Source organism: Dreissena polymorpha, chromosome 11 (assembly GCF_020536995.1).
Source record: "Dreissena polymorpha isolate Duluth1 chromosome 11, UMN_Dpol_1.0, whole genome shotgun sequence".
NCBI classification, from domain to species: domain Eukaryota; kingdom Metazoa; phylum Mollusca; class Bivalvia; order Myida; family Dreissenidae; genus Dreissena; species Dreissena polymorpha.
The window spans coordinates 65707155-65731575 of record NC_068365.1 but is presented as its reverse complement, the minus strand read 5'-3'; the positions used below and the strand labels follow the sequence as shown (position 1 = coordinate 65731575).

General features: G+C 32.1%; 1 protein-coding gene and 1 long non-coding RNA gene across 5 annotated transcripts in view; one reads left to right on the top strand and one right to left on the bottom strand.

Annotated features, from left to right (window-relative positions):
- Positions 1-22738, top strand: part of LOC127851063 (uncharacterized) — a 51457-nt gene extending 28719 nt beyond the window's left edge. For 3 of the 4 annotated variants that reach the window (XM_052384514.1, XM_052384517.1, XM_052384516.1), the window contains 2 exons: positions 21614-21795; positions 22409-22738. In XM_052384514.1, the coding sequence (XP_052240474.1) occupies positions 21614-21795; positions 22409-22511 (285 nt within the window). In that variant the 3' untranslated portion in view covers positions 22512-22738. Of the gene's footprint in view, positions 1-19044; positions 19112-19832; positions 19922-21613; positions 21796-22408 lie in introns of all 4 variants that reach the window. The other variant, XM_052384513.1, reaches the window with a different exon arrangement.
- On the bottom strand, positions 1514-22431 carry LOC127851080 (uncharacterized). The gene is made up of 3 exons (XR_008035652.1): positions 22313-22431; positions 12621-13412; positions 1514-2484 (listed from the first exon to the last, which is right to left on the bottom strand). It is a non-coding gene; the product is annotated as an uncharacterized LOC127851080 (long non-coding RNA).
- Positions 22739-24421: the final 1683 nt, after the last annotated feature.

Below are 24421 nucleotides of genomic sequence, written 5' to 3'. Positions count from 1 at the left end.
CCGTCTGTGCGCCCGTCCTTCCGTCCGAATCTTTTTCCAGAGCATAACTCCAAATCTTTTCAATGAATTTACTTTAAACTTAGAATATAAGCAGATGGCAACTAGGAGAAGTGAATTGACCAAGAACCATTACTCTATCTACCTTACTTTTTGAACTATCGCCCTTGATATAATTTCAAAGTACATTTTTGTCCGGAGCATAACTCTAAATCTACTGAAGGGATTTACTTGAAACTAGAAATGTACACATATGGCAAATAGGAGAAGTAAAGTGAACATGAACGATAACCCTTTCTGCCGTAGTTTTTGAATTATCGTCCTTATTTTTTATTTATAGTTTTAGATTATATTTCATTTAAATTTATAGTAAATATTTTAGCTTTTCAATTTTTAATATTCTCCTTTATCTAAGTTTACAATAATATGTTAATTTGAACACTGAAGTATTCACTGAATCGATGAGTTTAAAGAAAAATACAATTATCAAGAACAGTAACTGTCTATAACACTTACACTATAAACTGATTGATCCTTGAAATATAAATAGATGATACAGGTGCCATGTTTTAAAAATATTATTCTACTCTCTAAAACAAATGTTGTCATACAAGCAAACACATTTGGCTGGTTTTGGCACTACTGTGACAAGCTCTTGTTAAATTTTCGAATGCTTGGTTTCTCGTGAGAATAATGAATCAGATTCATTCACCTGTCTCATAATGAAATTGCAGAGAAATCACACAGGACAAACTATTATAAACAACCGCGAGAATTGTATTTAAGATAATATACCTTACCCGTATTTATCGTCGGGCGACTTTTTGCAACCAGAACGGCATACATCTTGCCGATATTTATGGTCGTATTACTTTGTCAAACAGAACTGCATACATCTTACCCGTGTTCATTGTCGTGTGAATGTGTAAACCAGAACTGCATACATATTACCTGTATTAATTGTTGTGTGACTTTATCAACCAGAACTGCATGCATCGTACCCGTCTCCATCGACTTGTGAATCGGTCAACCAGAACGTCATACATTATGACTTACCCGCATGCATCGACGTGACAAAATGTCAACCAGAACTGCATATATCTTACCCGTATTCATTGTCGTGTGAATGTGTCAACCAGAACTGCACACGTCTGGTTAGAACCTCACTTATCTAGTCGTAAAACTCTTGAAGTTTTTTCTCGGCCATCTTTAAAAACCATAGTTTTAAATTTAAGATTAAATCCGATGTTTTTACAAAGGGATTGCAAATGTTTGGAATTTCATTATGCATATATAACGTTACAGATACGACCTTATTTTCCGTCTTTTTAGTAGCTGATAACAATAATCGCTCTACGCCGTATACAATCAGGTGGTCTTCTCTACTTGCCGCTATCACCTATGGACGACTTTACAATCGTGAGACATCGACTATCTCCGGAATCCTCCGTAAGATAGGTGCATGTATTAGATCGTTTTTTCTTTTTCATAAAACTTTATTTATGACTTACCCTGGGGTGTAGATTGCCCCAGGTACCCGCTAAAAGAACTTAATGTGAAATAACAAATGTATGATGACTTAGTATAATATTTAACAAGATTAACAAAGTTATAAGAAACAAAATTATATTTTTCACAATTTACAAACAGTCTTTTGCACGTCTGCACGTTTAATTAATATTCCAGTCTTTGTTCACGTCTGCACGTTTATATGATGTTATTGTTAAACAGAACACAATGATAGCTTTTAACAAATAAAAGTCACCATCTTAAATCTAAGCGGGTCTTAATAAGTATTATGTATTGAGTTTATATCCTTGATTATAAAACGAGTAATGTATCTACACTTCCTTAATAATTGTAAAGAATAACGAAAATAAATATATAAGGTTGTATATTTAAATGAAAAAAAACTATAATGCAATAACATGTGGTTCCCAGCGAACTACCTCAGGTTATGCACGGGCACTTCCCGCGCTGGTCCGCCAGGATCATGATTTATAGTCTACAGCTGCCCTGGATGTTGGAGTTGAGGCACGTGACAGCCTTCGGTACAACTACTCACCCGCCTCGACCCCACCATCCAGTTAAGCCTGAACAAGCGTGAAGAAGCATGTATAATAAGGAATCCATTTTTAAATGAAACTCAATACGCAAGAAAGGTTAGTACAATGTTCCTATGGCCTTCATGAGTGAAAATGAGAGGCAATGGTATGGCGTATATACATAGTGATGAAACATGAGTGATAATGAAATTCAGTGAATGAAATGAGATGAGCCCAAGACCGGGTTACACAGTATATGAGATTATGATTGAAATGATTCATAGGAACATTGATAATAACAGTGATGATACATATATAAATACATCAATACAAAAACTCCTCACAAAAATGACAAAAAACACTGTATCACTTTGTTGTTCTCTCTCTCTGATCCAGGATGACAACCCGAGCACCGGCTCCCCACATCCTCGCTGCTGTCATCCTGAAATCAGAGAGAAAACACAACAGCATAAAACAAGTAAAATGTTATAAAAATGTTAAGTAATTTTGGTAATCAAGTTCTCTATGAAAATCTAATGTAATTCTAAATTTTATTCTATTTATAAATATATAATTAAGTCTAAGGGAGATAATAATATTGTTTCATGTTTGACGGAATTCCTACATGTCCAAATAATATGTCTTGATTCTGACAAAAATATTAAATATACATATTTAAATTCAGTACTTCCAACATTTTTTACATAAAAAAACTGGAACCATTTAGGATTAATATTAATGTTTTCAATCGTAAGTATATCAATTCAATATAAACAGTTTTATTTAAAGGGGAGGTAAACAAACAATCTATAAATAAATGTTGGACAGTTTCGTCACAATTACAAAAAGTAAATTTCTTTTTTGCTTGGTTAAACTTTTTATCATATAAATATTTATTTACATACACAACAGAATGCGCTAACCTAAAACAAGTATTCCTACACACAGGATCAACTGCCATGGAAAATATATTTCTAAATGTATTTTTTAAAATCAATTTATGGAAATTCTTTTTTATTACATTTTGGAATATATTTATTATTTGGGTTTATTAAAAATGCATATATTTCTTTTACAGACCACTGTTTAAAATTTTCAGTTTGAACATCCTTTATAAATTTATGAAATACCCTTAAACATTCAACATAAAAAAAAGGAATAAATTCACTGTGGGGTTCACTGTTACTATGTAATGAATGATTACATTTTCTAAGTTGCATACCTATCCAATACCTTGTAAAATATACCCAAGGGGATTCATAATCATTTAACAGTTTAAATAAGTGTGATAAATAAAATGCATTAATTCTTTTTTGAACATTAGGTACCCGAAGGCCACCTAAAGTGAAGTCTAAATATAATGTTTTTCGAGCTATTGGTTCGTAAACACTGCCCCATATAAACTTAAAACAACTTTTTTGTATCATATTAATATAGTGACTCGGAATTGTTTGACATTGAACAAAATAAATAATTTTTTATAGCACATATGTATTTAAAAACAGAACTTTTACCTTTAAAAGATTTACATTTATTAGACCACAAATGTAATGTATTTGAGAAATTAATATACGATTCATTGAACATATCATCATCAGTTAAATCATAGCCAAATTTATATCCAAGAAATTTAACATTTTTCACCCATGATATGCCAAATGGATGGTCAGACCTGCTTTTCCACTTACCTACAAACAATCCACAACTTTTATTATAATTTATTTTAGAACCTGACACTTTTTGAAAATCAGAAACATGACGAAAGAAATGAAACATAGATCTGTCATCTGTTAATACCGATGTATTATCATCGGCATATAAAGACATTTTAACATGAAATTTATTTCCTGGTGTCTGTATACCATTTATATTGTTATCATCTTGAATTATTTTAGCAAATGTTTCAAGAGAAAGTACATATAAAAGAGGTGATAATGAACAACCTTGACGAACAGAACGAAATAATGAGAAAGGATCAGATATATGACCATTAACAATTACAGACGATTTAATATCCTTATATAAATTTTAATTCAAGTTATGAATGTATCTGAAAAACCAAATGAAACAAGTGTATTATATAGATAGGACCATAAAACTCTGTCGAACGCCTTCTCCTGGTCTAGACAAATAAAGCAAGCATTTATATTCTTTTGCTCAACATAATCAATAGTGTTTCTAATTAAATCAACATTGTCAAAAATAGAACGACATAGAACAGAACATGTTTGAGAAATACCAATGATCGAGTCTAAAACCTTACCTAATCTATTTGCTAATATTTTTGATAGAATTTTTCTATCAATATTTAGAAGAGAAATAGGTCTGTAATTTTTAACTGATGTTTTATTATTTGGATCTTTGCATAATAATGTAATATAAGATATTTTTTTGCGATTCAGACATATGGCCTAAATGAAAACATGTATTGTATAATTGTAATAAAATATTGCCAAACAAATGGGAAGAATTTAACGTAAATAAAGGAAGTTAAACCATCACTACCTGGACTTTTAGTGTGATCCATATCTTTTAAAGCTAATTTAATTTCATCTAATGATAAGGGGCTATTTAACATATTATTATCGTCCTCTGATACTTGAGGTAAATTATTAAAAAATTAATCATTAAAGGATGCATCTACTTGCTCTTCTGTATACAGTTCTTTATAAAATGTTTTAAAAGAATTTAAAATGTCATCAGTTGATTTTTTATCAACTCCACCATCAATAATATGGTGTATAATTTTGTTATTACCATTTTTAAATTCCTTGTTATAATAAAATGTACTAGAGTTTCCATTATTATTTAAAATATGTATTTTACTTCTTTTATATGTCCCTTTATATAAATTGTCTTGAAGTTTTTTACCAATGTCTATGCTATTAGTTGTATTATTATTTTCCAAATTAATAGTTAAACTAACAAAATCATGATCTGAAAATGGACATGGAATAATATCTAAGTTTTTACATTGTTCAATAAGTGACTTTTCAATATAAATTCTGTCTAAAGACATGCAATATATTCTGTGAAACATTCCTACTCCAAGTTGTTATTACTTTATCTGGATTAAGATGTCTATACATATCTGTTATTTTAAATGTTTCAACTATTTTTTTGAAAACTGTTCAACCTTTTATTGTATCAATAAATGTACCTCCGATTTTATCTAAGAGTGGGTTTAAAATGCAGTTAAAGTTTCCTAAAATAATAAATTTGTTTGATGACACTAAATAATGTTTTATTGATTCAAAAAATATTTCTGTCACCTGGTTTATTCGGTGCATAAATATTACAAATGAGTGAAATTTGTGAAATTGTGGAATATCTTTTGGCAAAAAAAGTGGACTTTGTAGTGCATTGAGAAGACCCCTGGCCGTTTTGAATTTATCGGGCCTATTCAGTATACGAAATAACTAATTGGATTATTTCGCAGCGCAACAGTGAACCTGTTAATAATTGGCTCAGTGGCTTAGTTAATTGTCAGTATTGACTGGATTATAGCATACAAAATCGTGAATACAGTTTCAATATAACAATGAGTAATAGCGGTAATAGTGGTAAATCCGAGCAAACAGAAATTAAACTTCAAAGGACAGAAGCCACAAACCAAACCAGCAAACAAAAAGCAACGTGCGGACTCTAGTAACAGTACTAATGCAAGCATGGATGAGCTTTCAAATATCAACACACAGCTGGGAAATTTGACCGAGGGGCTTAGCGAATTGAGGGAAGATATCAAAAGTACTCTCAAGCGAGAAGAGATTGAAGTTTTAATAAATAAAATTGTATCCACGATAATGGGAAAAATTGAAATAACCATGGCCAAAACAATTGAAACCGAAGTTACCAAGCAAACTCAAACACTAAATGAAAAATTGTCAGGTCTTGAATTCGAAAACCAACAATTGAAACAAAATATTTCTGATTTAGAAAACAATAATATACAGGCAATTTCTGAGCTGCAAATACAAATTAATAAAAACTTTGAAACAAGCAGAGAAGCACTGAAGATGGCGAATTAAAATGAGCAATATTCGCGCAAGAACAACGTCAAAATTATGAACATTAGAGAAACATCAGAGGAATCAGAAAACATGCTTATTCAACCGTTTCAAACATCCTGAAAACCACGGCAGGCGTTGAACTCAAGCCAGAAGACACTTTAGCCATACACAGAATACCATCGAAGAAGGGAACAACAAGACCCATTATTCTGAAACTTAAAAACAACAATGCTAAGTGGACAATCATGAAAAAACGGACCCCGATGAAGGCAAAAGGATACAAACTTGTAGATGATGTAACTAAGAGAAATCAAGGACTGATTAGCAGATTACTTCTACACCCAGATATAAAGAACGCTTGGTTCTTCAACGGTGCAGTTTTCGGACAAACGACATCCGAGGAAAGGATTAAATTTGACATATTTGACAATATCAAGTACACAATAAGTGATTTCCGGAACCGAAGCAAGAAGTTTCAGACGGGAGCCAGTGTCTAGAGTGGTTTACAGCGTTCTCAAGGAGTACCCTGCAAATTGTGGAATTAAATGTGTACACCTTTTATCGGTTTGAAATTTACTTTCTATTACAACATTACAATTAAATTTTTGTATATCTTTTATCGGTACGAAATTTACTTTCTATTCCAACATCACATTTAAAGTAACCCTTGTTTTTGCCGTTCTTTTGTATAAATAAGAACTAATTTGACAGTTGTATACAATTTGGGGGGTATCACATTATCTTAATCAACTTATAGTAAACAGTTAGTTTGCCCCTGATGTAAAATACCATTACTCTGTGTTCACCGTTATATTGTATGTATTCAATCAATCTATTGTAAATACATTATAACTTTTCCTTAAAACCCAAATATGTACAATACAAACATTCAGTATATTCCGTTAAAGCGCGTCTTGTGTGTCGCATAATATAAAATATGCAAAACGTTCGTAAAATAGAGATCTCAATCAGCATTTAATTCGTTACCCTGTATCATATCTTACACTTTTCTATATATTTTGTTTTATGCAAATTCAAACATGACAACTGATGAAAACATGTTTCATTCACGGCACGCGGCAGTTTTTGCACGAGCCTTCCTTTTTTGTACTGTATGATTTTTAGGTGTTAATCCCAAATGGTATAAAGGAAAGAAATTGTGATTCTTGTCCAGATATACTGTTAACTTCCTAAAATTCTGCGTGGTCCTGGAGAAAAACTGTACACGTGGTAGTAACATCAAAGTTAGGTCGTTTTAATGTTGACTGAACCTACTCTAATACTTAAAAGGTACCAAAGCATTATAACAGCATAGACCGATGACAGATAATTAATTGATCAGCATTTTATTGCATTGTTAAATTCAGAATGGACTTTTTTGATTGTCATGAAATGTGTGCCAGGTATAATATGTATATTTCATTCAGAATCATAAAATACATAAAATACATGCTCAACTCTTGCATATAGATTATTTTTACGAGCTAAAATTAAGTGTACATATATATATCACTTCGGATGATAAAACACACTCAACTCGTTGTGTTTTGTTTGTTTCTGCAAGTCAAAATTAATAGTACATATTTTTCTGTCTCAAAACACTGCTGCTCTTGTTTTACACAGCTAATTTGTACTTGTTGTTAGTTTTAAATTGATTAAAGGAGTGCTACTTTATATTCACAGCTATTAAAGCAATGGTAAAAAGTTTTTTTGTTTTTGTGTTTGTAAATTTTTATACCAATATTTGCATTCTGTTGTTATTCAATAGCCTCTGAAAGTAAAATTGTTTTAAAAGCCTTATGAATAAAACTTTCTATACACAGACAAGTGGAAATGATTACTACTACACTTGCTTATTCTATATAATTATATATTTCTTTTTTACATATTGAATTGCTATGCAACCACACCGTATTGTCTAATGTGATGGGCAATTTATCGTTCTTAATTTGACCTGCTGTTATGTTTTTGTTAAAATATATGTTTTAACGTTCTTGTTTACATTGTATGTTTGTGTTAAATTTTCAATGCCTGTTTGTTTGGAAGAATATCAAATGAATTGTGTATTGACAGCATAAAACCAGGATTTATGACTGACCACTCTCTAGTTGAACTTAAACTGCACAATATACAACCTGAAAGAGGCCCAGGATACTTTAAAATTAACAACAGCATCTTATTAGATACACAATATCAAATACAAATAAAACAAGAAATATTAAATACAGTTCAAAATAATAAAGATGCAAACCCAAACACCTTATGGGAAGTAGTTAAAGGAAATATACGTAACGCAACACTTAGATACACATCATATAAACAAAAAGAAACACAAACTTGAAACTGAAACCATTAAAACCATTGAAACACTTGAAAAACAATTGCATCAAACAAACACAAATGATACCACCGACATTGAAAATGAAATAACATTAAACAAAAAAATATTAGATGGAATCTATCATACACATCTCAATGGAATACTACTTAGAGCGCGTGCTCATCATGTTGAACACAATGAAAAAAAAATATTTCGCAAACATTGAAAAACGTAGAAGTGAACAAAAAACTGTACACAAATTAGTAGTCAATGGCAAAGATATAACAAACAGAACTCAAATACTAGAAGAACCACGTTTATTTTTCGAAACCCTCTATAAACGAAAAAATGTTGAAAAAAACACCCTTTTTAAAAATACACATCACGCTTTAAACCAGGAGGAAAAACAACTGTGCGACGGATTACTTAATGAATATGAATGTGGATTAGCCCTAAAAAATGCAAAATAACAAAAGCCCAGGATCTGATGGCATCACAATCGAATTTTATAAAATATTCTGGAATGATATAAAAACACATCTAATTAATTCACTTTACTATTCATTTAACAACGAATACTTAACTACGCTACAAAAACAAGGTATTATATCACTTATTTCTAAGCCTGGAAAAAACTTAGAATCCTTATCAAACTGGCGCCCGATTAGTTTACTTAACAATGATTATAAAATTGCAACTAAAAGTATAGCAAACAGAATACAAAAATATAACCATCAATTATTTCAAAATCTCAATCTGGTTTCATAAAAGGACGCTACATTGGTGAAAACGTTCGTCTTATCCAAGAATGCATAAACTATTTCAACAAGTCAAATAGTCCTGGTCTAATATTCTTTGCAGACTTTGAAAAGGCATTCGATTCGCTTGATCATTCATTTATGTTCTCCTGCTTAGAAAATATGAACTTTGGTGAAAGTCTCATTCAATGAGTCAAAATATTCTATACCGATATTAATAGTATAATCATTAACAATGGCTTCTTTTCAAACAGTTTTAACATCGAACGAGGGGTTCGACAAGGATGTCCACTCTCATCATCGCTATTTATTATTTGCATCGAGTATCTATCACATCACATCCAATCAAATAAACACATAAAAGGCATATCACTAGAACCTGACGAAGAATGTTCTATATAAAAAAGAAATTAAATTTAATTGGACATCCGATGAAGCCACAACGTTAGGAATTACTTTCACAAATAATGAAAAGGATACAGTTCTTAAAAACATTCTACCTAAATTACAGAATTTTAAAAACTGCTTAAATTCATGGCATCATCGTAAACTTACACTAATCGGAAAAAACACAGTATTAAAATCGTTTGCACTTCCTAAATTAATATATGTATTAACAGTTCTCCCAAATCCACCAAATGATGTTATTAACGATATAAAATCAGCAATATTTAATTTCATAATGGACGGTAAGCCTGATAAAATAAAAAGAACTCAGTTAATTCAATCTGTAGAAAATGGAGGTATCCAATTAACGAACATTGACTCATTCTTGAGTGCAATCAAATGCAGCTGGGTTAAAAGATACCTAGATAATACCAATACGAGTAAATGGAAATTATTCTACCAGAAAATCCTAAAAAAATATGGTGACTCCTTACTCTTTGAATGTAACATTAGCAATACTATCTTACATGAAATTGCAAACGAAAACATATTTCTGTCTGATGTTCTATCAGCGTGGAGTGATGTCACTCATAACTTAGAAACCCAAACCAGCAGTAAGACAATTTTATGGAACAATAAAGACATAACTTCAAACAATAAGACGTTTTTCTATAAAGATTGGTTTGAACGAAGCAGTAAATATGTCGACCAACTATATGACTACAGAATTAAGGATTTCTACTCTTTTGATAATATATGCTACATATACGGAATACCTTCAAATAATTTTCTGAAGTACTACACATTAATCAAAAGCATACCCATACATATTAAATCTGAAATCAATACAAATAATACACCATGTACTCAAACAACATTTGTAGAAAACATACTTGGAAAATTTTTTTTTTACAAACTACAAATTATAAACCCTACGGAAAACTCCAAAATCCAAAATAAATGGCAAGTCCTTTTTGGAGATAATGAACTTAATTGGAAACACATATTTACCATGCCATATAAAGCAACTATTGAAAGTATACTGAGAAATTTTCAATATAAATACATCCATAGAATTATAGCTACAAATAAATATCTCTTAAAATGCAAATTATCTAACTCAAATCTGTGTGACTTCTGCAGTGAAAACATTGAAACTATAGAACATCTTTTTTGGGAGTGCAAACACATCCAGCCTATTTGGAATCAATTAACATCTTTTCTTGAACAACAGCAACTAAACGTTAAACTATCTTTCTTAAATGTAAGTTTCGGAATTAACTCATTGAAATCAATAGACGGTAATAATATTGTGAATTTTATGGTTATATTGATGAAATATTTTATCTTAAACATGAAGTACAAAAAACAAGTACCAAATTTTAATTGTTTTGTCCATAGTCTTAAACTAAAAATCCAGATTGAGAAAGAAATAACCCTCAGTAATGACACATTTCAAATCTTTGAACAAAAATGGAATCGGATTAAATTCTCATAATGTTTTGTCCACTTATATACATTTTCACTCTAATGTTAGTTTATCTGTCTAAAATGGTTTTGTTTATGTTTATATATATATATATTTTTTCAATCTGATAAGATCATTTTGAAGATACAACAAAACACACAAATACAGTATGCTTTCTTCCGACTTTATACAACTCATCATTTTTCATAACTATTCCTCTGTTGTTCTTTTCTTTTCTCTATTAAAAATAAAATAATATATATATATATATATATATATATATATATATATATATATATATATATATATATTAGCATATCTTGTAAAACATGTCTGGACTTTATTGCTTTATACAATCATTGTGTTGTGTGATCATATACATGTTTACATTATATGTATGATATTGAATAAAAAAAAATATTACAAATTTTAAAATAATCATTTAAGTATTGTATATCTAAGGAAATGAAACGACCATCAAAATCAATTTGAAATTTAGAACATTTAATATTCGTATCATTTACGATTATACAACATCCGCAAGAAAGGTTATTAGAAAAATTCCATACATAAAAGTATTCTTTTGATATTAAATTTTCTGTTTGTTTCGACATTTTGTAATCATCTACATGGGTTTCTTGTATGCATAATATATTTATTTTATTAATTAAAATGTAATCTTTAATGAAGGTTTGTTTTTGTTTGGTTCGAAATCCGTTAATATTTATAGTTTCTATTTTTAACTCCATGTTCTAGTTTATAACTCAGGTTGTAGTTAAAAGAAAAACAGCGACGTTCATGATTTAGTGTAAGGATAGAAAAACCGATGATAGTGTTTGAAAGATTTAAACCAGGTAGAAAAGAGACAAGGCCAACGGTTTTGTAAACTCGCTGTTATGAATATTCTACGTACCGAAGTAATGTTGGAAAAAGATAGATACGCTCACATTTACCACGAGGATATTGGAAAAGGATTAAAGATATATTGTTGCTGAGTATTGTGTTTCAAAAAGGTGTTTTATAATAGATATGGATTGAGTATGCATAACAGTGAAACGTTTTTTACACACACTGGCATATGAACGTTCTTTATACGTTCATATAAAATAAAAAATGCATTTATGTTATATAAGATTTTAAAGTAATAGTTTTTAATTGAATATATATACTTACTATTTACATAGATTTTATTTATACATATGCCAGATACAAAAAGTATACTATATACAATGTGAAGACATGAAATGTTAAATATGCTAATATATCGGTCACACAGATTGTCTGTGTGCTCGGTATATAAGCCAACATTATATTTTAAGACATAAAATATAATGATAAATATACATACAATTGAACTATTTACACTGGGTATTATTAAACATTGATTGTTAACAGTAATTGGTAGTTGTAAAAAGGGGTTTATGCAATTGTTATTATATTTTATAAAAAGGGAGTTTATTCAGCAGGGGTCATAACAAGATCTTGGGAATCTAAATCAATCACTAATGGATGTTCCTCCAAATCATCTGGGTCTATATCTAAAACCTTGAACTTGTTCTTAGGCATAGGGGTCATGTCTTCATTGCATCTGCTTTCCTCCCTCTTTTTGAGCCCATTACCCCTGTTTCTACTTACATTTCTTGTATCTTCTCTCCATTTTTCTTTCTTCCCTGGCTCTTTCCTTTCTTCTTACTCCCCACCGTCTCAAACCCCTCGTCATCATTCTTCTTCTGTTCTGGTTGGTCTGTATGCTCTTCTATTTCCTTTCGTTTCTCACCATCTGTCTGTTTCTCTCCGACTGTCTTTTTTCTGGTGTTGTGTCCTTGTTGTTTTCTGAAACACTTACTTTTTCTTAAAAAATGACATTGATATTTTTGGGGCAAGTGTTGCGGACGTGCCCAACCTCTTGGCAATAGAGGCAAATGGGCTGCCGTCCCCTCATGGTAATAAAGGCCTTTGTGCCACACTCAAATTGAATTATGTGTGGAATGGACTCCTGCTGAACTCTGTCACACTCCACAGTGACCACACGCACCCCAGAGTAGGTACTAAAATCTCATATTTTCAAAGAATCATGTTCGACCGACATAACAGTTCCAAAATTTTTAAAAATATCAGCTATGACCTTGTCGTTAACGAATGCTGGCAGCCAATGAATTCTACATGATACAATTTGCTTTTCGTACTTTACAAATCTGTATTGTACTCCTTGGTGAGACACAGGTGATTGCATTTGTATTCTATTCAAAAACGAGATACACTTATCTTTTGTCTTGAAGGTCTCATCGTACTGTGAAGATCCGGGAGGTCCAGACGCCAGCCATTCGATGTCAGTATCAGATACGCCAGTCTTCATTAAAACGTTTACAACTCCCTGCATACTGCATCCTCGTTTCCCTTGTGCTTTAACTGTCCTCTCCATCGACTCTGTCCGTAAAGAATCTCTTGTCAACGCTGGCATATGCAATACCGTCATGATTTGTGTTTATACTTTAATCTATCGAGAATAATAACTAGAGTTGATCATGTATCGATGGACATAAGTCGAGGTTCGAGCACTTGCAACGCTATCATGAAACTTCATAGATAGATTAATGTATTAGATCGTCTTCTGATCCAGAGTGCCCGTTACATATACATATATTATTTAGATGTTTTGTGTGTATATATCAGATACACTATTCAATAGAAGTTTACATGGGATAAAAACTGAATGAATCTAATATGTGTTCAGTATTTTGTTTACCGTTAAAACTTAAATGGATATTTTACACAACGGTAAACGACGCACACGTATCTGACAGGGGCATTAACTCCACAAAAAGGAATGGTATACACATGTCCCTTCTTTTAGCACGAAGTTTGACTTTACAGGTATAAATTGCATGCAAGAAGGATACGCAAAACTTATTATACATGAATCCGGCACCTGTAGATTGAAACACTATATAGGTCAGTGATAAACAATATAGTGATATGACAGTAAAATGCATTATAAAATCCAAAGTGAAAAAGGTAAGGTATTATAAACAAATTGCTTACTGACGTTGCAATATAATCATAATAATCGTTTACATAATTTGCTGTATGTAAACGGATATATACTGCTTGAAAAGCGCTTTGACAGTTTTTTTAATACTTATTCATATAATTAATAATAAAAGGATGTCCAATGTGAAATAATGGACTCATACTTATTGGTGGATAATAACAAAACCTCTTTAGAATTTGCGACTTCTACTCAAAACGGTTCAAAACAACGGAACATTTGCAATGTCCATAACAAATGTTACATAACCATAAAAATGTATGCACATATATGTAGTGTAATACATATATGTCGTACGGCGTATAAATGCATAATTAATTTTGATATTGGTAATTATACAATAATACACTACTTTCAAAACGTGAGCATGTACGAGTGTGCATAATAAATGTGTTTTATTTCGTTAACGTTTCGACATCATAATTGTATGTACTTTTCTTTAAAGTCATGGTACTCTTCAATACCCATCATAGGACAACTTAATGTAACGGTAGCTTATGTTTAATGTCTGCTTTATAAACAAAATACTTACATATATAACATAAACATAATTTACATATACATTTGATGTTTGTCTATTACTATGTTTTTTATAAATTATATTATTTTTAATAGACTGTTGTATCATCACTGATCCATCTTTGTATTATGTATTATGTAATATTATGTACTATATATATTTTACCGCCAAACGACGTTTCGTTATTGTATGACGGTGACGTCACTTCCTTTGTATTTGTTTATATTAATGTGCTACTGATGAAGGCTATGACCGAAAAATGTTTAGTACCTAAGACATTTTAATAAACAGTGACGTGTTTGTACGATTTATTTCATTTAATTATTGTCTGCTTTGGGATTTAAGTTTTCATAAGTGTTAATCAAAGATCGTATTGCCTATTTCGTATTTATTTGATATTTCAGAATGTTTTGTGATGTCAGTGCCTACCGTAAAATATTATATTAAAAAAACTTTGTTTTCGGGAACAATATGGAAATTGAGCGCTTTGATACTAACAATCATCTTATAGCGTCGTAAGAAACGAGAAATCTAGATTCCCAGCCACCAAGAGCTCGCATCAATAGCGTCCAAATATTAAAGCCGCGTTTTAGGAACAAGTGTCCCGACTTAATTGACCCGGAGTCTCGTCGACTTGACCTTAGATCTTTTGCATCTGATCTGAAGTCTTGTGTTTTAAGGCAGTAGCAAGCGGTCAATAAAGTATTGATAAGACCCGAAGTTATAGCTTTAGCGTTGATTTATCGTAACCAATTGGTCCCTTATCACGAAGCCTTGAAACTTTATTAAAATATATATTAATATTTGTTTTATTGTTTGTTTCTAAGTTCATATGTGTTGCTCATATTTCTTGAAACCCGGAGCTCGAGCTATACATTACATGTACATAAGGACTGACAAATAATAATTATAGTTTATAGAGAAAAACATTACTAAAATATTAATATTGGGGTCTTTGATCATAATGTGAATGATTTATTTTCATATGCTTCATATTCAAGTTGGCTTGAATGTGTCTGTTTGCTTTGTATCACAGAATGTATCGTTCACCAAATCGACAATCGCCCATCTCTTCTAGTTCGATTACTGTCAATATATCATCAGTTTTGCATAATTACACATAATCGCGTCATGTTTACTTTATAGCATATTGTTATTTGGATAAAATATAAGGTATGTATTTGTACAAATGTGATTGTTTAATTGAAGTAAAGTAAGTTAAAGCAGAAACGAAGCGGTGAACTGCTAAACTGTCAATTATGAAATCGAAAGTAGAAGTATGCATGTATGTACATGTTACACACTTTGCAAATAAAAACGTTGTATATGTAGTCTTAAAATTCATTTTCAAGCATGTAGGCCAAAATAAAATAATTAAGATAGTATTTTATACCAAAGGACGAATGTGGTCCATGATAAACTAATAAGGCGAATTGTGACTTTAAAATTGGCCTTTCTCGTGTTATCACGATTTTTGGCAAATATACACGATTGTGTCTGATAAAGAAGTCAGAGTTATTGCCTGTTTTTTTGTGCTTGGGGATTTCCCTAATCATCAAACATGGACGTTTTATTAAAATGATATTTTAATATTGGTTTCATTTTTTTTAGTTCATATGTGTGGCTTTAAATTCTTGAAACCCGGAACTCGGACTATACGTTACAGAAGGACGGACGAAGACTAATTATAGTTTATAGAAAAAAGCATTACTAAAATACTAACATTGGGGGATTTGATCACAATGTGAATGATTTAATTGCATATTCCTCATATACAAGTTGGCATGAATGTGTCCCTTGTTCTTGGTATCACAGCATGTATCGTTCACCAAATCGACAATCGCCCATCTCTTCTATTTCGATTCGTGTCAATTTAGACTCAGTGTTGCATAATTACACATAATCGCGTCACATTTTCTTTATTACATAAATTGTGTTGTTGGAATAATAGATAAGGTATGAATATGAGAAAGTGTTATTGTTTAATAGTAGTAAAGCCTATTAAAGCAACGAAACGGTGAACTGCTCGACTGTCAATTTTGAAATCGAAAGTAGAAATATGCATGTGTGATAATGTTAAAAACTACAAATATAAACGTTCGCTTTGTAGTCTTCAAGTTACTTTGAAGCATGTACACCAATATAAACTAATAAAAGTAGTTTGTTTATACCAAAGGAAGAATGTGGTCCATTATACAGTAATAAGGCGGATTGTGACTTGTATTTTGACCTTAATCATGTTATCACATTTGTTGACAAATGCAGATAGTACGCGAATGTGTCTGATTAAGAAGTCAAACTATTGCCTGATATTCTGTGCTTGGGGATTTCAACTTTGGTTACGACACGATACTGCACAAGGAAAAATACCAATGCTTTTATTGAAGTTAAACGATTTAATTTAAAGAAGCATATAGAAAAAGCATATAGACAGAACAATGTACAATCATATTAAATTTATCGAATAATTTTAATAACCTATTCATTAACGATGAACTGAGTGTACTGCTATTGCATTGAACATGGTCAGATGTGTAGCTTGTTTTCTTACAACATAAAACAAGCATTTCGGTTTAGATCCTAGTTTATATGTGTGAAGGTATGGAATGAAAAATGTGTGTTTGAAACACAATAATAATACAACAGAGTATATCACATTAACATCATACTTATCGTCAATTACGTTTTGACACAATTCAAGTTCTCATTATTGTTTTCGGAACAAAATTCACTATGACAATAAAACACATGGTGTGAATACAAAACACGTTGTTTTATTATTTGGGATTTTGTTAAAGGTATTATAAACTATCACGGACAGCTACTTTGTTTAATATATTCGATACGAATGTTATTTAATTGAGTTGTTTTCATCCAGGATGGTCGGTAAGATGGTTGTTAGAAACAATAGTTGCTCAAAATTTGAATTAATTGGATGTTCCGGACAATTGATTGAAATCGCACGAAATTTACGTAAAAGTTACATGTAGTGTAAATGTCTTTAAAAAACCGTGTTTAGTCAAGACAATGCATATTTTATATTTTTCAGGAAAATACACTTCAGAATGGCTTTGGCATCGGATGTATGTGGGTTTTGCTTTAAAGAACCCGTATTTGGATTCTGTGAAAACTGTAATATTTCGCTTGGTGTAAGTTGCTTCTCAAATCATACTAAGATACATTTATTTACTAGTCATATTGTATTTCCGTTGGATAACTCAGACAACGAGACATGCTTATCGGTACCCATAGAAAAAGACATACATGAACAAAAATGCCAAAAGCACGAAACAGACCCTCAGTCGATCTATTGTGGAAGGCATGACGCAACCATATGTGGTCAATGTCTACTGGCTGACCACATGACTTGTAAAGATGAAATCGTTGATCTACATATAACAAAGTTTGATGAACAAAAGGCGAATGCCCTTCTGGTCTCTTTGAACGAAATCGAAAGCGAAATAAAAGACCTTCAGTTCCGTGTAGACAGAAATGTTAAACTGAATGACGAGTGTAGAGCCTCATCTATTGACGCAATTAAAGATTTTCGAACGAAAATTGATTTAAGGCTTAACCAGTTACAGTTTGAAGCAGAACAATCCACAGAGAGGAAACACAAAGAAAATATGAACAGTCTGGTTGAACTTTCAAAAATCTGCAAAGAAATTTCTCTTCGAATTAAAATGCGTGGAAAAAAATTCGAGGAGTTATCAAAGAAAAAACAAGAACGGCATTTGTTTGTATATTCTAAAAAACTGGCCATTGAAATTGATGAAATAAGAACAGCTATTAAGCAGTCAAACTTCAAAAACCATATTACAAAATTCACATTTAAAGAACACCCAACATTGGAAAATATTCTTCAGAAAACACTTCTTGAAATCGGAACACTTCAGGAGGATTTTGATGGAAGCGAAGAAATAGTTGACGATACACATGCTTCATTTAAGGTAAGTGTTCATCTGTCACAAGACAAAATCGTTCAGGCTGCAACCTTGTTATACAACAACAATAAAACACCGGAAATATCACCAGTTCTGAACCTCCTGTTACGATCCTCTATTTGTTTATATAAGGCAAATAGTTTACCGACATTCAACGCACAACGTATGCGCAGAGATTTGACTGGAACCAGCTTAGCTGGATCAAATCCCTGCCTTCAACACCAACCACTTGATGTATAAGCTTTAATTAGAATCCCTTTTTAGGCCCCATGACTTCATAAATTAAACAATTCAAACAGTACACACATGACTTATCGATAAACAGAAATACATAACGGAAGGACGGACAACACGGTATCCAATAACTTCAGGTAACTAATATGTGAACGGTCCATGCTAAGCAAGGGGTGTTTAAAACAAAACTTATGTGTCAATGAAAAATTCATCGCTGAACTTAAATAAAAACAAATTAAAAACATCTTTTTTTCTTTTCAGCGATTTTGAAATCCATGCATGTAGTTTCTGTCCTAACGTTATATATTTTAGGGGACTCCTGAACATGCAGATGAAAGCTGTGCGCGGAAAATAACACAACCGAAGAATTTTGCGTCCGGTAACATTTTATGTACAAACAGAATTGATCAATCGATTAAAATAAACCCATGTTGCCCAGCATTCGTGAAACCCACGGGTTAGGGCTGAGACCTTTTAAAGGGACCTTTTCACGTTTAGGTAAATTGAATAGAATTGTTTCAGATTCGCATATTTTCGTTTTGGTTATGATATTTCTGAGGAAACGGAAATACTGAAAATTAACCATGCTCTAAACTATCCATTATATGCATGTTATGACTATTTAAAAACCTGAAAATTATAAAGCGTTGCAACACGAATCGATTGAATAATTTGGAGAGTTCTGTTGTTGTCGTTATATTTTGTTACACTACGATGATTGCTTATATAAAGTATAAAATACATCGATTCTCTATGAGCACGGAAGGCCGAGTCTTCCAAGCGTTAGACTTTTACTCCAGAGGTCATTGGTTCGAGCCAAGTTGAGGGTTACTGTTAAATATCTTTAATCTTATTCTTATTTGTACTGGAGCTTTTTAGATCCTATGTGTGCGTGTATCAATATAAAGCATTTAATGACAAACTTCAATACATGCCAAAATCTTTAAAATGTCCCTTAAATAGCTTTGTTATAAAATTAGTTATTTAAATATTGAGATGTTGTCGATATAATTTAAAAATGCAGTACAATCATTATATACATTTTGTACAAGTAAATCTCATTTTGAAAGAAATGTAAAATATGTAAAATATTATTTTAGGTAATCAACCTCCTGGAAAGATGGCGGTTGATCTGATTTTGCCAAGGGTTTTTCGCATTACGTACGAGTTTGTAAATGGACAGCAATCGGTATGTATAAGTCTTATTCATATTGCAATAGTTTGGCATCAAGATTTACATGAAAATAACATCAATATGTCAATGTTATTTTAGGAATATCAAAATAAAAGGTGTTTCCCTTTTTAGTAAAGAAATACAAAACATTGTAATTTTGACCTTAAGTGAAATTATCTAAGAAATGACTTAAGATGTTTATGGAATCCCACCCCAGAGCTGACAGAGTTTGCTAGTATTTCGGTGCGCGACGCGTAATTCTAAAATATGTTATTATCACACAAATGGCAAATGTATCGACTGAACTGTTTTTTTCTAAGCGCGAGCTTGGAATGCTCACAATTATAACATAATGAACTTAAGCTGATTTACTTTGTACACCTGGAGACCTTTCTGATGTGTCACGTATTCAAATCGATTTAGCTCCTTTATTTTAGAACGGATTTTGTTAAAATTTAGACTTAGACTAATTCAACACATATCGAATACTTCATGTAAATATAATTGAAATTGATCAACAACAAAATATCAAAAATAACAAATTAAAACAATCGCTGAACAAGTAAAATTCTCAAAATCGTATATCGTAAAATAATAATGTGACAAGTAAAACGCATTATCTTACACGTCTTAAAGACCGACCGGCTTGCAACATTGTGCTCATGAATATTCATAGGAGCCATATTATTTGTATAATGAATGTTATGTTTTCTTGGTAAAAACCCACCGAGAATCATGAAATTGAAATTAAATTGAAATTATATAGCGTTGTACTACACCAAGTGTTTTTTTTTAACGCAGCATTTTTCAAACTTAAACATTTCATTTATTAGTAACTATTTTTATGTAAAATTGTAGATGCGATCATTCGATTACAGTATGTGCATGCAAACGATTAAACCATTCATCCGTGGCGATCGGATGCTTCAGAGAGTGGGGAAGATATCCTTTGATGTGCTGATTGCGTTGTTGCGCTCCGGAAATTTGATACGAGAAATATTGATTTTTAAATAAATATTATTTTTCCTGGTGTTTTAATCCACCTTAAATGTAGAACTTGAAATAAAAGTAGAATCATATAGCGTTTTACCATTTTTACGTGCAAAAAGATGAAACCACACCTACCACTCGTGCAACAGCGCCCGAATGTTACGAATAAATGATTGTATCGTTATCTTGCACGAAATATAGGCAAATGATTACATGTGCAATTTTAAATTAAAATTTTTAATCATCACTGAGATATTTAAGTTTGAAAAGTGTTGATTTAGTCAAGTCTCCAAGTGTATATGTGAGTTTATTTGTGCCGTTTTAGAATATATATTATAATGTCTACTTTTATGTGATTCGTGAAAATATATAATTACTATGACCAAGCATTGTGCAAGCGAACAACTTAAAACAAGAAGGCACATACTGGCTTTAATTAAGGAAAATTAATCAGTTTTGTTTTCCGGAGTGAACAAACACGTTTTTGAAGTTTCGGAGGTTGCTTACAACAAAGAGTTTACATGTTTCTCGTGGCAAATGATCAAATTGAATTGTATTGTTGTTATAGAAACACACGATAATAACAAGTAATGAATGCAACGATTTTTTGTAACGACACTAGTGAAACAAACATTCGACAAATCACCAAAAGCAAAACTGTTTAATCAAGTTTATAAACTTATGCGCGAATACAGTTCTTGTTATCGTTTCTTCTAGGATGGCAAAATGTATAAGGCTTTAACTGAGTACGTGCGTCTTCCTTACTCGGTCACCGGAAAAAACATTTGCATAATGCTTAAACTAGCCTTTCAAAGGAAATTGCTGTTTACCATTAACAGTGATGGCGCCATTGTATATAACGGCATAGATCCTCGGAGCTCAGACTACGTAATGACAGAGTATGTATTAACTGTATTGTGCATGCAACGATAAAAGTATGTGTAGCACAGGTACATATAACAAGAACAAATATGAAGTTAAAAATGCTAATTGTTTGAGATAATATTCAATATTTAAATACTATTAAATTATAATGGGGTTTATAGTAAATTACTTCATCGCACGTGTGGATGTGGACAATACTCTACATTGAAACAAAAGTAACAATAATATGAAGGGAACAAACCATTTCATGGTGTGCGTAAAGAAACTAATTTTTCTTTCTGGTAAACTAAACCTATTTCAAATTGAAAAAAATACTGGATTCATGCATACATTATCAATTTGATATAATTGAAATACACGATCAGTTTTGATGTCATAGATGCTGCGTACTCGCAATTATGATTGAGTCGCCAATCAAAGCATGTCGCTGACATACGCAAATATTTGAATATGTTATAGCAATATACGTATAAGTAAGTTCCATTACAATTAAACAATTTAGACGGAGAAAAATAAGATTATTCAAGATACCGTTGAAATTCGTACATCCGCACATTTTCCTTATTTCTTATGTGGAGAAAACATTCTGTTACACTGGAAGCTCTTATTATATTGTCTTTATTTCAGATTCGATTGTACCAGAGTAACCACACAGTTGAAAGATAAGGGCATCACGATGGCTGAAATTGACACCAACGATAACATCATGGGAACAGTGACTGTGGACTAATTAGATAAAACAACGTGTTAAATGTTTGTTGAAAACGCCTGAACAATATTTCAAAAAGCAACCATGAATATACTTTTATCAGATAAAAGAACAATTAAAAAATGGGTAAATATTGAACTAAACAATTCTAGGGAACATACAAAGTAATCATTTAAAAGAAAGTGGGAAACCTTCGCTGAAATTGACTTGTAATGACTTATTATAGAGAAGTATGAGATGAGACTAAGCATGAATGCTTGTCGTAGCTTTGGATGAGTTTTTGTCGAGTGTATGGGCTTGAGCGCGTGCTTTAGTACGTCGAAGATTGTCCGTAATTCAATTTCGCCATTAACCATGCGATTTTTAAACAACTTACTTCAAGGGTTATCATGAGATGTTTTATCGCGTGTAAAACTCTACCTCAATAATTATGGTCACTCTCACAGGTCGAAGGTTAAATTTGTACCAAAGTCAATGACATATTGGCATGTGCTGTGTGTTGCGCGTATCATGTATTAACCTTCCTCCAAAGTCAAGGTCACTCTGCGAGTTTACATGTTGAATTCGGACAAAGTATAGCTTTTACAGACTGAAAATTCGTCCTTCAATATATAAGCTCACATCAGCATGTAGTGTTAAGGGGATCTGTTGGGATATGCATATGTTTGACAACGGTCCAAAGTCCTGCCTATCTTAAGAATCGTCTACAGAATCGTCTTTTAAGCTTGAAAGTTTGAGCGCCATCGATAGGGAAGAAAACGATAAGTTGAAAACACAAGCTTCGGGACGCCGAAATAGATAAATGACCATACTCCTTCAAAACTCCTCACATCCAACATTTCTTTCTTTACGACCATCTACACGTAATGGTTATTCAACGGTGAACATTTTAGAAATTACCTCCAGGCAGTTATAGTGGAGTTGAAACCCGTGCTTCAGGACGCAAAGACGTATGAACGGTCGAACGTACGGAAATACGTGCAGACGGACAAGTGCAAAACCAATGCCTCGCACTCAGTGGGACAGAAATAAATAACACAAAACACCAATTGTGCAATAGTGCTTTAAATATGACTGTGTTTCCTAAACATACATGCACACTTTTAGTTATGCCCCCGGATCGAATGATCGGGGGTATATTATTTTTGGCCTGTATGTCTGTCAGTCTGTCTGTCTGTCATTCTGTCTGTCATTCATTCTGTCCCAAAACTTTAACCTTGGTCAAATCTTTTGCAAAATTGAAGATAGCAACTATGGCATGCATGTGTATCTCATGGAGATGAACATTTTGAGTAGTGAAAGGTAAAGGTCAAGGTCATCATTCAAGGTCAAAGGTCATCCTTCAAGGTCAAAGGTCAAATATATGGATTCAAGTAGGGGAGATTGTGTTTCACAAATACAGCTCTTTTTTTATTTTAAAACAATACATAATTTGAACATGTTTACAAATGGACACATATGTTAAAGAAAAAGAGGAAATGACATACAGGCACACACAAGATGACACCAAGACTGAAAAAAAAAATTAACAATAGAACAGAACATATGTGACTATGACCATATGGGTCGTAAAATGCCGTCCAAGGTTAGTCTGTGAAGTCCGCACTGGCGAATCAGGCACGACAATGTCCGCTTTTATGATATTTTTCGTTAAGAGAGAGTATATTCTTAGCAAAACATTCCAGTTAGGGCTGAACGTGTCGTCCCTGATAAGCTTGTGCGGACTGCACAGGCTAATAAAGGACGACACTTAACGCGTATGCATTAAACCCCCTATTCACAGAGCACGGTCCATATGTAGTTACAAAAACCTGTACAAAAGGTGGTTTATTTATTATTATTGCATAAACTCTATCTATAATGCCCTCTGGCGAGGTGCAGAAACTTGGCAAAAGGAGAGCTTGAACGGGAGAAATCGTGTATTAACAAGG